The 13,719-nt window shown below is 45.9% G+C and overlaps 1 protein-coding gene across 5 annotated transcripts in view; it reads left to right on the forward strand.

The window, feature by feature from the left end:
* The window catches only part of LOC146334133 (histone-lysine N-methyltransferase, H3 lysine-79 specific-like), a 158,106-nt gene that overhangs the window by 60,245 nt on the left and 84,142 nt on the right, over positions 1-13,719 (forward strand). For all 5 annotated transcript variants that reach the window (XM_084825120.1, XM_084825122.1, XM_084825121.1 and 2 more), the window contains exon 4: positions 10,262-10,325. In XM_084825120.1, coding sequence (XP_084681246.1) covers positions 10,262-10,325 — 64 coding nt within the window. The remainder of the gene's footprint in view (positions 1-10,261; positions 10,326-13,719) is intronic.

The raw sequence follows: 13,719 nt of genomic DNA on the forward strand, positions 1-13,719 counted from the left end.
AGGAAGCAACAGCAGCAGGCACTCCCTCTTCCCTGGATGGTGGCTTCTCCTACAGATACTTAATTAGGCCTGTGAGTTGCAGGTGTAATTACAGAAGGAAAGGTCCAGGCAAGTTGTGAGAGGATGATTTGGTGCTTGGTAATGGGAGAGATATAGCGCTGGCCGCAGATGTTGGAAATGAATATAAAGAGTTCAAAAATGAATATAAAGGTAAAGGTGTCCCCAACCAGTCATGTCCGACTCTAGGGTGAGATATACATGAATACAAATAGTTTTCACATGAATATAAATTCATTACAAATGCACGTAGTTTTTAATAGTTATTTCTGTTGTCTTCATAGGTTGTAAATGTAGTGGCTGTGTTTGTACATGACAAGCCAACATTCCTGGCTTGCTGTGAACAAGCATCGTGTTAATGCACGCAGGCTTTTTGTTCCCCCTTTCACATGAGTGGATAAAACTAACAAGGAAAGGGATAGCTTATTATGACATCTGAACCAGGGCTTCTGGTTTGTTGCTCCCCCCAAAGCCAGGGATTGTAAGGCAGCATCAATCCAAGTTTGTTGTTGGTTTACAATCCTGGCTTGTTTGGAAGCAACAAACCAGGATCCTGGGTTTGGACGTCACAATAAGCTGTTCCTTCCTGGTTAGTTCTACCTACTCGTGCCAAACGGAGGAGCAAACAGGCTGTGTGTGTACAAGCATGCTGTTCGTTTACAGTTGCTAAAGTTTATTAGTGTGCCAACAGTTTTTGTACTTTGGTGTGTTTTTTTTTTTAATTTAAACAATGTAAGGGAAGTACACACTATTGGCTTAAGTATTCCAATAAAAATGTCTGCATAATATATACAATACTTACGATGTATTGGGACATTTTTTTTAAACATAGGATACTTTTTTGTTGTTTAATGTGAAATTCGATCACTCTCTTGAGCATAAGAAAATGTTCTGATGGAAATTAGTTGTAATTTGCACAGGATTGTTTTTCCACAGAAAAATCCAATTCAGAATTTTCTCTAAAACGCACATCACTAATCCTTCCACAACCATTTAGGGCACAATCCTATTCAGATAGGAGGCCACCTCCAAACCTGGAGGCGACCGCCTATCCAATGCAGGGCAGGAGAAGCACGGAGGGGATCGTTCCCTCCGCGCTCCTCTTGCCCTGCATTTGTGGCTAGACAGCCGCTTTTGGTTGTCTAGCCATGGAACATTGGAGCGGGGACAGAGGCTGCCATACGACACATAGGATGTGTCGTACAGGCATTTACGCCCTCCCTCCCCTGGAACGCCCCTTTTCGGCTGCTCTGTGCTCCTCTTAGGGATAGGTGGATTCCCTACCTGCTGTTCCGGGGGAGAATCTGCCCGTGGGGGGAGGCGATCCGTCCCTCCCCCGAGAATTCTCTTTGTTCGGCTCCGCTTTGCGGCGATTCTGCGGAGCCGGCCTCTGGTTCTGTATCTTTGGTGATACAGCCACCATTGGCGTGCTGTATCACTGGCTGAGGCTAGCCTATCGCGGGAAACAACACAGATGCAAATGGCTTAGTGGACACCATTTGCAACTATAAAGCCCTTAGTTTAACTTGATTGCAGCCATTTACGGCTGCATTTAGGTTAATCTAAGAGCTTTATCTCCTTCATGGATCACTGCCTTGTTGTGGTGAAGGTGCTTGCATAACTCAGTGAAGCCATAAGCTATGCCGTGCAGGGCCACCCAAGACGGACAGGTCATGGCGGAGAGTTCTGACAAAACGTGGTCCACTGGAGAAGGGAATGGCAACCCACTCCAGGATTCTTGCCAAGAAAACCCCATGGAACGTATCCCAAGGTTAACAGAGTTGACGCCGAAAGATGAGCCCCTCAGGTTGGAAGGTGTCCAATATACGACTGGGGAAGAGCAGAGGGAATTTCCAAGTAGCGCCAGAAAGAGTGAAGCGGCTGGGCCAAAGCCGAAAGGACGCTCAGCTGTGGATGTGTCTGGTGGTGAAAAGAAAATCCGATGCTGTAAAGAACAATATTGTTTAGGAACCTGGAATGTCAAATCAATGAATCAAGTTAAGCTGGAGGTGGTCAAACATGAGATGGCAAGATTGAACATCGACATCTCAGGAATTAGCGAACTAAAATGGACAGGCATGGGCGAATTTAATTCAGGTGACCATCATATCTACTACTGTGGGCAAGAATCCCTTAGAAGAAATGGAGTAGCACTCATAGTCAACAAAAGGGTGGGAAAAGCAGTACTGGGGTACAATCTCAAAAACGATAGAATGATCTCAGTACGAATCCAAGGCAAACCATTCAACATCACAGTAATTCAAGTCTATGCCCCAACCACTGATGCCGAAGAAGCTGAGATTGATCGGTTCTATGAAGACCTACAACACCTTCTAGAACTAACACCAAAAAAAGATGTCCTCTTCATCATAGGGGATTGGAATGCTAAAGTAGGAAGTCAAGGAATCACTGGGATAACAGGCAGGCATGGCCTTGGTGTACAAAATGAAGCAGGACAAAGGCTAATAAAGTTTTGCCAAGAGAACGCGCTGATCATAGCAAACACTCTTTTCCAACAGCACAAGAGGCGACTCTAAACATGGACATCACCAGATGGTCAATATCGAAATCAGATTGATGATGTCCTTTGCAGCCAAAGATGGAGAAGCTCTATACAGTCAGTCAAAACAAGACCTGGAGCTGACTGTGGCTCAGATCATGAGCTTCTTGCTGCAAAATTTTGGCTTAAATTGAAGAACGTAGGGAAAACCACTAAACCATTCAGGTATGACCTAAATCATATCCCTTATGAATATACAGTGGAGGTGAGGAATAGATTTCAGGGATTAGACCTGATAGACAGAGTGCCTGAGGAACTATGGACGCAGGTCCATAACATTGTTCAGGAGGCAGCAACTCAATCCATCCCAAAGAAAAAGAAATGCAAGAAAGCAAAGTGGTTGTCTGATGAGGCTTTACAAGTAGCTGAGGAAAGAAGGGAAGCGAAAAGCAAGGGAGAAAGGGGAAGATATAGCCAACTGAATACAGAGTTCCAGAGAATAGCAAGGAGAGACAAGAAGGCCTTCTTAAATGAACAATGCAAAGAAATTGAAGAAAATAACAGAATGGGAAAGACTAGAGATCTTTTCAAGAAAATTGGAGATCTCAAGGGAACGTTTTGTGCAAAGACGGGCATAATAAAGGACAAAGAAGGCAGGGACCTAACAGAAGCAGATGAGATTAAGAAGAGGTGGCAAGAATACACAGAAGAACTATACAGGAAAGATCTGAATGTCCCTGATAGCCATGATAGTGCGGTCACTGAACTTGAGCTGGACATCCTCGAGAGTGAAGTCAAGTGGGCCTTAGGAAGCATTACTAACAACAAAGCTAGCGGAGATGAAAGTATTCCTGCTGAGCTATTTAAGATCTTAAAAGATGATGCTGTTAAAGTGCTGCACTCAATATGCCAACAAATTTGGAACACTCAACAGTGACCACAAGACTGGAAAAGGTCAGTTTACATTCCAATTCCAAAGAAGGGCAGTGCCAAAGAGTGTTCAAACTACTGTACAATTGTGGTCATTTCACATGCCAGCATGGTGATGCTCAAAATCCTACAAGCTAGGCTTCAGCAGCATGTGAACCGAGAACTACCGGAAGTACAAGCTGGGTTTCGAAGAGACAGAGGAACTAGAGATCAAATCGCCAACATTCGCTGCATCATGGAGAAAGGAAGAGAATTCCAGAAAAACGTCTATTTCTGCTTCATTGACTATGCTAAAGCCTTTGATTGTGTGGATCACAACAAACTGTGGCCAATTCGTAAAGAGATGGGAGTACCAGACCACCTTACCTGTCTCCTGAGAAACCTGTACGAGGGTCAAGAAGCAACAGTAAGAACCTGACATGGAACAACCGATTGGTACAAAATTGGGAAAGGAGTACAACAAGGCTGTATATTGTCGCCCTGCTTATCTAATTTATATGCAGAGTACACCATGAGAAACGCCGGGTTGGATGAATCACAGGTCGGAATTCAGATTGCTGGGAGAATTATCAACAACCTCAGATACGCAGACGATACCACCCTAATGGCAGAAAGCGAAGAGGATCTCAAGAGCCTCTTGTTGAGGGTGAAAGTGGAGAGTGCAAAAGCTGGTTTGAAACTCAACATTAAAAAAACTAAGATCATGGCATCTGGCCCCATCACTTCCTGGCATAGAGAAGGGGAACAAATGGAAGCAGTGACAGATTTCATTTTCTTGGGCTCCAAGATCACCGCAGATGGTGACTGTAGCCATGAAATTAAAAGACGCTTGCTCCTGGGGAGGAAAGCTATGGCCAACCTAGACAGCATAGTAAGAAGCAGAGACATCACCTTGCTGACAATGGTTCATATAATCAAAGCTATGGTTTTCCCACAACCGATTGGTTCAAAATTGGGAAAGGAGTACGACAAGGCTGCATATTGTCACCCTGCTTATTTAACTTATATGCAGAGTACATCATGAGAAATGCCGGGTTGGATGAATCAGAGGTCGGAATTAAGATTGCTGGGAGAATTATCAACAACCTCCGATATGCAGACGATACCACCCTAATGGCAGAAAGCGAAGAGGATCTCAAGAGCCTCTTGTTGAGGGTGAAAGAGGAGAGTGCAAAAGCTGGTTTGAAACTCAACATTAAAAAAACGAAGATCATGGCATCTGGCCCCATCACTTCCTGGCATATAGAAGGGGAAGAAATGGAAGCAGTGACAGATTTTACTTTCTTGGGCTCCAAGATCACCGCAGACGGTGACTGTAGCCATGAAATTAAAAGACGCTTGCTCCTGGGGAGGAAAGCTATGGCCAACCTAGACAGCATAGTAAGAAGCAGAGACATCACCTTGCTGACAAAGGTCCGTCTAATCAAAGCTATGGTTTTCCCAGTAGTAATGTATGGATGTGAGAGCTGGACTATAAGGAAGGCTGAGTGCCGCAGAATTGATGCTTTCGAACTGTGGTGCTGGAGAAGACTCTTACGAGTCCCCTGGACTGCAAGGAGGTCAAATCAGTCCATCCTAAAGGAAATCAACCCTGAGTGCTCATTGGAAGGACAGATACTGAAGCTGAAGCTCAAATATTTTGGCCACTTAATGTGAAGAGAAAACTCCCTGGAAAAGACCCTGATGCTGGGAAAGATTGAAGGCAAAAGGAGAAGGGGACGGCAGAGGATGAGATGGCTAGATAGCATCACCGATGCAATGAATATGGACTTGAGCACATTCCAGGAGAGAGCGCAGGACAGGAAGGCCTGGCGTGCTCTGTTCCATGGGGTCACGAAGAGTCAGACACGACTGAACAACAACAACAACAAGAGCTTTATGGCCGCAAATGGCGTCCACTATGCCATTTGCGTCCGGAGATCCCTTAGCCAGCGATACGGCACGCCAATGGCGGCCATATCGACAATGATACGGAGCTGGCCACAGGGAAGATCTGGCCGAAGAGGATTCCAGCGGAAGGCGGAGGTAAAGGATCCTTTACGCCACGGACTCTGGAGGCCAGATTCTATTGAATCCAGCCTCGTTGGGGTCCGTGGCAGAATTCTCCGCCATCCCTAGCTCCTCTTGTGAGCGTGGAGGATGGGGCTGTTCCGCTGTGCCTCCAAGGCAGCGTGGAAGTGGGGGAGGTTGGTTCTCCGGGAACCAACCTCGGAGCACGGACTCCAAGGTCAGTTCCCGGAAAACCAGATATCCTATGGCTGTCTAGCAGTCATAGGATTGCTACCTCCAGGCTCCAAAGGTAATAACCAACACTTTGAATTGAGCCTGGATACAAATTTACAGCCCGTGAAGTTGAAACAGCAAAGGAGTCACATGCTCCATTACCACTTACAGCAAGTAGCAGGGTTTCTTTCTCCACCTCTGCCCCCGCCCCCCCAAAAAACCTGTTGACTGTTTGGAACTTCAGCTATTCTAGCAACAAATTGAGAGCTTTTAGTGTTTGGACCTTGGCCTTGATGGTTAACTCCTGAATTGCCAAGTTCTTGTATATACTCATATTCTGTAGTGTTTGGGGAAAATTGATTCAGAGAGCAATCCTGTGGCCCGCTAGACACTGTCTAGCGGGCCATAGGATATGCTCTTTTCCGGGAACCGACCTCGGACCCCGCGCTCCGAAGTCGGTTCCTGGAAAACTGACCGCACCTCTCATCTGTGCTGCCTCGGAGGCAGTATGGAGAAGCCCCATCCTCCGCGCTCGCAAGAGGAGCACGGGGAGAGCGGAGCTGCACATACAACACATCCAATGTGTCGTATGGCAGCTTCCTTTCCCGGTCGGGCCCCCTGCCGCTAGACAGCCAAAAATGGCTGTTCAGCGAAAAACAGCAAGGCAGGAGAGGTGCGGAGGGAACGATCCCCTCCCATGCCTTTCCTGCCTTGCTTTGGATAGGTGGTCGCCTCCGAGTTTGGAGGCGGCTGCCTATCTAGTTAGGATTGTGCCCTCAGTTGCTTTGATGCAAGAGAAGCTCTCCTGTACAAGCAGTTGAAGCAAATACTAAATCCGGTGTGCCGTGTTCAATCTAATCAAGGACCTGCATTAAATATTAACTAGCTGGACTCCGTGGCCTTTCCATGATGGTGGGAATGCCTGTTCACAGTCCATTGTATTTTACTATGTTTTGCTTCAAGGGCCCTCGTTCCCAAAAGGGCAGACCCTTTAACCTGCTCCAGATCCTTATGGATTAAACCTCCAGGAGCACTGAATGCTTCCATTCAATAAGTGGGAGTTGCAGTTCTTTCTGAGGGGCATATGTTAATGCCATCCTGTTTGTCAGTGATTATGCTGGATAATGGAACCTCTTGGCAAGGCAGGTTGCACCTCCATTATCCTTGCAACTGTTTGCGAACATCCTAAGTAAAGTCAGTCAGTCTGATAAGGATTTCAGTCTGCTGCGTTTTTTCCTTGCTTCTTCTTTGCATGTTACTCCTTGGAAGGCGCTGCTGTTGATGAATGTAGTGAAGGGGTGGACAGATGTCAGGCTTGTGAGATCTACTTGTTCTTTACAAGGACCCTGGTGCTGAGAATTAAAGACTTCTGAGCCCAGGAATTTGTTTTGAGTACCAGAACAGAAAAGACGCTTGCTCCTTGGGAGGAAAGCTATGGCAAACCTAGACAGCATAGTAAGAAGCAGAGACATCACCTTGCCGACAAAGGTCCGTCTAATCAAAGCTATGGTTTTCCCAGTAGCAACGTATGGCTGTGAGAGCTGGACTATAAGGAAGGCTGAGCGCCGAAGAATTGATGCTTTCGAACTGTGGTGCTGGAGAAGACTCTTACGAGTCCCCTGGACTGCAAGGAGGTCAAACCAGTCCATACTAAAGGAAATCAACCCCGACTGCTCATTGGAAGGACAGATACTGAAGCTGAAGCTCCAATATTTTGGCCACCTAATGCGAAGAGAAAACTCCCTGGAAAAGACCCTGATGCTGGGAAAGATTGAAGGCAAAAGGAGAAGGGGACGGCAGAGGATGAGATGGCTAGATAGCATCACCGATGCAATGAATATGAACTTGAGCATGCTCCGGGAGAGAGCGCAGGACAGGAAGGCCTGGCGTGCTCTGTTCCATGGGGTCACGAAGAGTCGGACACGACTTAACGACTGAACAACAACAACCAGAACTGAATGGAGCTCAACTGGCCTTCCACACAAAAATCCACTCCTGGTTACCCCCCCCTCCAAGCTTTCTTCATTTGTGCAGTATAATTTAGAATGATGGGAAGAGTCCTTTTGTAGCTGCTGTTGTTAAGTTACTGGGAGTTGGAAATCCTTGCCAATCTATTGCAAATCACCCAGAGATCTACCAGTAGATCCCAGTCAACCTTCTGCCCACCCCTGATGTAGTGGATGGGAATGATGGCTGGATGAGAAAAATAAATGTAGACAAGTAGGACCTGCAGCGGTGGATAATAAATGTACCCCTGTTCAAGGTGGCAGTCAGCCATTACTTTTCTCTAGGATACTCATTCCTGTTCTTGTGGTTTTTGGTCTTTCCCACCAAATTGGCAGTCAGCCTTCTATAGCTACTGAAATGCTCAGTCATCATTGGGCTGATTGGGATTGGGGGTGGTTGCCTTCTAGGGCTTGTTCTATTTAAATTGGTTTTTGTACTTCTGCAAAACTTGATGTTCTCCTCTTGTTTCTCATTGGTCCTGTTTTTAGTCCTGGTGTTTGTCTCTCAGATGATTGTAACATTTCTTCTGCCACCAGTTCTCCATGCTTGCTTTCTAATTATTATGTCTCACACTCCAGGTGTTATACTGTTACATGCAGGGAGTTGAACCATTAAGTACTTTGATTTGGGTCTCCTTGTGCCAGCCTTGGGTTGCTCCTGAATCCCTTCTTCCAAGGAACTCTGGGTGGCATACATGGTTCTCCCATCCCCATTTTATTCTCACAACCGCTGTTAAATACTTTAGGCTAAGAGCAGGTGACTGGCGCAGGGTCACCCAGTGAGCTTCATGGCTTCGTGGGGATTTGAACTGGGGTCTCCTGGGTCCTAGTCTGACACTCTACTTACCCACTGGGGCAACAGTGTGGAGGTAGTTTAGGTAGTTTAAAGAGGGTTTCCATGCATCTATATATCTGTTTTTTAACTTGTGGAGTTCAGGGTTTATAAAACCCCATGGGAATTGGCAACACCCTGGCAAGTGTCATTCAGTGGATGACACAAATTTGTAGTTTATGTGTTCTTATTGTAAACGGTAAATAGGCCACTGGGATAGTTCCAAATAGCAGAAGTGCAGTGCTACGTATGCAAGGGCGGTATCCCAGGATACCTTTTGAAAGTGCAAACACAACAAAGAGGTAAAGCAGTTTTGACCACACATCCTTGAGATTGAGCAAACCTATTTGTGGTTGTGCAGTCACAAAGACAGGTTTATAGAGGTTAAAATTGCTGACATGCCCCAATTTCCTCCCGTGCTGCCTTGGCAAAGCTGCACACTAAACAGCTCCCTGCCTTGATGCTTGAAATCTGCTTATGTAATGGGCATGTGACTGCCAGTGCCCCTTTCCTCCCTCCCCCCTGTCCTGAGATGATTCTTTAATCCTTTCATCATGTGTTAAGTTTCCTAGCTAAAAAAGGACTGTTGGGCTGGCCAACCACATGATGAGCCTCAAATTCCTGGAGTTCAACGGACTTCTTTCTCTTGGTCAAACACAGTGACCTCTTAAGAGCTTTATTAGACACTGAGACAGCCTTCCCTGGCTGGGGATGATGGGGGATTTAGTCCAACACATCTGGAGGGCACCAGGTTGGGGAAGCCTGCACTAAGATGTGTGCATTCTGCGAATCCAAATTATTTCATTTTTATTTATTTAATTATATTTCTATAAGGCCCTGGGTGGACGACAGATGCTGGGAGGTAAGCTGTGTGAGGGTTGAGCACCCCCCCGCCACACACACACACACACACACACACACACACACTTGCATGCCCTGTTTGCTCTAGAAACTGGATCCCTGCTTTGTGTTACTTGGGCAGACTGAGATTGAGCAAATGTGGATTTTGATTCCCAAAATGTAAATAAATGTGCATGCTAATGAGTTGTCATGTCTTACAAATTTTACAAGTATTTCAATAAAAATAATTTCCAAAGAAAGCTGTGAATTTGTGAAACAAGGGCTGGGTTTGGGGAACCTGTGGCCCTCCAGATGTTGCTGGACTACAACTCCTGTCATCCTTGAGTCTTGCTGGCTGTGGCTGATGGGAGTTGTAGCCCATCAACATCTGGAGGGCCACAGGTTCTCCCCCCCCATGTCTGATAACATTTTAAATTGTATTAAGGCTTCAATCCTATACCAGCTTACCTAGGAGTAAGCCCCATTGAAGTCAAAGAGACATAGATGAATAGACATTTGGAGGACTGAACAGTAAATTTTCCCAGTAAAATATTGCAGTTGAATGTCTAGTTGAGATGGCGGCAGCAGGTGTGGGGAGACACAGGACTTTTTGAGATATATTTATACAGCACATAAAATGAACACGACATACTTCTAGTTTTGTCCATTAAATAGAAATCAAACATGTTGATCCCAGGTACTTTAGGGCATTGGAAGATTTCTGGAAAATGTCAACTGGGGAGTTGCCTTGAGGTCACTTCTGATGTTGGCTTCAGTGGAATGTGTGTAGCAGGGCAGGGCCCCTGCAGGGCGTTAAGGGAGTGTTTGTTTGCCCAGCTGAATAACTTGTCTTTTCCCCTCCCATTTTTTCAGCTTTGAAAGTATGCAAAGACTTTGTGACAAATACAACCGCGCCATCGATAGCATTCACCAGTTGGTACGTATTCCTTGCCATCCTGTTGCAGTGCTTGGCTTTTGTTTGGGTGGCTGGTTTCAAGTCTCTTGACTCCACTTTGCTGCCCTGTTGTAGGCAGAATGCTTTAACGGTGACTAGTGTGGCCTGTGGTTTTGCTGACTTGACCAGGGGGCTAAAGGTCCTGGACGTGCAGTGGAAGCCATGGAGCTGAGTCTAGCCCCCCCAGATGATGTGTACAAGGAGACACTGGTCTTAACCTGTTTATCAGTTTAAAATAGGTAGATAGGAAGCTGCCATCTACTGTGTCAGACCATCGGTCCATCTAGCCCAGTATTGTTGACACTGAGAGGCAGCAGCTCTCCAGGATTTCAGGGAGGAGTTTTTCCAACCCTACTTCAAGATGCTGGGGCCTTCTGCATGCAAAGCAGGTGCTCTACCACTGAGCCATTGCCTCTTCCCTCTTCAGGGCCCAAGGTGCACCTGGGCCTGAGGTGCACAACCTCAGGCCCAGGATCCAAATCTGGTCCTCCTGGGGTTCCAGTCCAGCCTTCCAGGGCTTCCCAGAGGTCTCTGCTCCCTTCCCCCAGCCCCACCATCTTTCCCCTAACCACCGATTGCTTAGTGGTTTCCTGGCTTTTGTATTGTTTTTTCCCTATTCTAAAAGGTTGAACTGCCTCTCCTAAGACTTAGTTACTGGCAGGAAGACCTTTAAGCTCAAATAGGCTGATTCTTTTTGTATCTTTGGCCCCACCCACCACTGGAATGCGGCCCCTGAAAGCTTCTTGGAAATGGAATTTGGCCCTCTGCCTGAAAGATATTAAAATTAAAAAATGTAAGATCAACCTAGGTTCATCTAGTTCAGCATCTTGTTTTCAACAGTAGCCAACCAGATGCTTCCAAGAAGCCTACTAGGAGACCATAAATGCAACAGCCCCTGCCCTTTGATTGTCCCCCAGTATCTGGAACTTGGTGGCAGACTGCCTCTGAACATACGGTTTCATATTCTAGCCACTGATAGATTTATCTTTGCAAACAGGGAGGCAGGGACACGGCTTCCGTGGTGCAGGCTTGACTCTAACCATGGCTAATTCAAACCATGGTTTTGCATTCTGGCTTGCAGCTAGTTATTAACCAGTCTGCCCCCACCTGGTGCTCTTCAGATACGTTGGATTGCAACTCCCCTTGTCCCCAGCCAACATGGTCAATGGCTGGCTGGGATGGGGGCAGTTGCAGTCCAACACATCTGGAGGGCACCAGGTTGGGGAAGGCTGTTCTTAACAATTGTTTTCAGGCAGTATTCAGATGTAAACACTAAGCTACAGTTAAGCACCATGTCTGCATAGGGCCAGTGAGAACCATGTCTAAATAAATTTGAAAAACAAATAGCCAATGTTTCAAGGAAGCATGATGTAGTAGTAATGGGGGACTTCAGTTTTCCTGATATTTGTTGAGAGACAAATTCTGCAAAACATGGCCCATCCAAGAAAACCTGACTTGTGTGGTGGATAGCTTCCTCCTACAGAAAGTAGAGGAAGGAACTAGAGGATCAGCTATCCTTGACTTGATCCTAACCAACAGAGATGACTTAGTGGATAAAGTAGCAGTTACAGGAACTCTGGGGGAAAGCGACCATGTTGTACTTGAGTTCTTGGTTCTAAAAGAAGCAAAAGCCAAGTGTAGCCAAATGTGTACCATGGATTTTAGGAAAGCCGATTTCAATAAACTCAGAACAATGATCAGTAAGGTCCCATGGCAAGCGACTCTAACAAGAAAAAGAGTCCAAGATGGGTGGGAGTTTTTAAAAAAGGAAATTCTCAAGGCACAATTATGACTATTGGGTGGTATAGAAATGAAATAAATAAAATAAATTACAAACAATTCCAATAAGAAGAAAAGGTGGAAGACAACAGAAGGAGCCAATGTGGCTTCACAAAAAGCTTAGAGATGACCTGAAAACAAAAAAGCACGCATATAGGAAGTGGAAGGAAGGACAAGCAACAAAGGAAGAGTATAGGTAGGTATCACAGAATTACAGGGATGGCATCAGGAAGGCTAAAGCTGCGAACGAGTCAAGGTTAGCGAGAAGCTTGGTAAAAGCAAGAAAAAGGCTTTCTTCTGATACGTGCATAATGAAAGACAGAGGAAAAAAATGGTGGTTCAGCTATTAAATAAGGATGGCAAAATGATAACAGATGACAAAGAAAAGGCAGAAGTGCTCAGTTCCTACTTTGGCTCATACTTCTCCCAAAAGAAGTTCTATGACCCCCCTGGCAAAGGCGCAGTACAGGCTGAAGGGGCAGGATTGCAGCTTGAGATCGATAGGCATATGGTCAAGGAACACCTCATTACTCTGAGTGAGTTCAAATCTCCAGGGCCAGATGAACTGCATCCTAGAGTAATAAAGGAACTGGCAGAAGAGCTCTCAGAACCACTGTCTATTCTCTTTGAGAAATCATGGAGGACGGGGGAAGTGCCAGATGACTGGAGGAGGGCTAATGTTCTTCAAAAAGGGTAAAAAGGAGGAACCTGGGAACTACAGACCAGTCAGTCTAACATCAATCCCTGGGAAAATTCTGGAGGAGATTATGAGGCAATCCATCTGTGAGCACCTTGAAAACAATGCAGCGATTACTCGAAGCCAACATGGGTTTTTCAAAAATGAGTCCTGCCAGACAAATCTGATCTCATTTTTTGATCAGGTAACCTCCCTTGTGGACTGTGGGAATGCTGTAGACATAATATACCTTAACTTCAGCAAAGCTTTCGACAAAGTGCCCCATGATATCCTGATGAGCAAACTAGCTCAAAGTGGGCTAGATGAAACAACAATCCGGTGGATCCACAGTTGGCTACAGAATCGGACTCAAAGAGTGCTCATCAATGGGATCTTCTCAAACTGGGGAGAGGTAATGAGTGGGGTACCGCAGGGTTCAGTCCTGAGCCCAGTGCTCTTCAACAGTTTTATTGATGACTTGGAGGAGGAGGTGCAGGGAATGCTGATCAGATTTGCAGATGACACCAAATTGGGAGGGATAGCTAATACCTTGGAAGACAGAAACAAAATTCAAAGTGATCTTGATAGGCTGGAGTGCTGGGCAGAAAACAACAGAATGACATTTAATAGGGATAAATGCCAAGTTTTGCACCTAGGAAAAAGAAACCAAATGCACAGTGACAAGATGGGGGATACGTGGCTCAACAAAACTACAAGCGAGAAGGATCTTGGAATTGTTGTCGATCACAAGCTGAATATGAGCCAACAATGTGATGTGGCTGCCAAAAAGGCCAATGCTCTTTTGGGCTGCATTAATAGAAGCATAGCTTCCAAATCCCAGGAAATACTAGTTCCCCTCTACTCAGCACTGGTTAGGCCTCATCTGGAGTACTGTGTCCAGTTCTGGGCACCGCACTTTTA

This window comes from Heloderma suspectum, chromosome W (genome assembly GCF_057233095.1).
Source record: "Heloderma suspectum isolate Gila_16-S chromosome W, 16-S_ref, whole genome shotgun sequence".
Taxonomy (NCBI): domain Eukaryota; kingdom Metazoa; phylum Chordata; class Lepidosauria; order Squamata; family Helodermatidae; genus Heloderma; species Heloderma suspectum.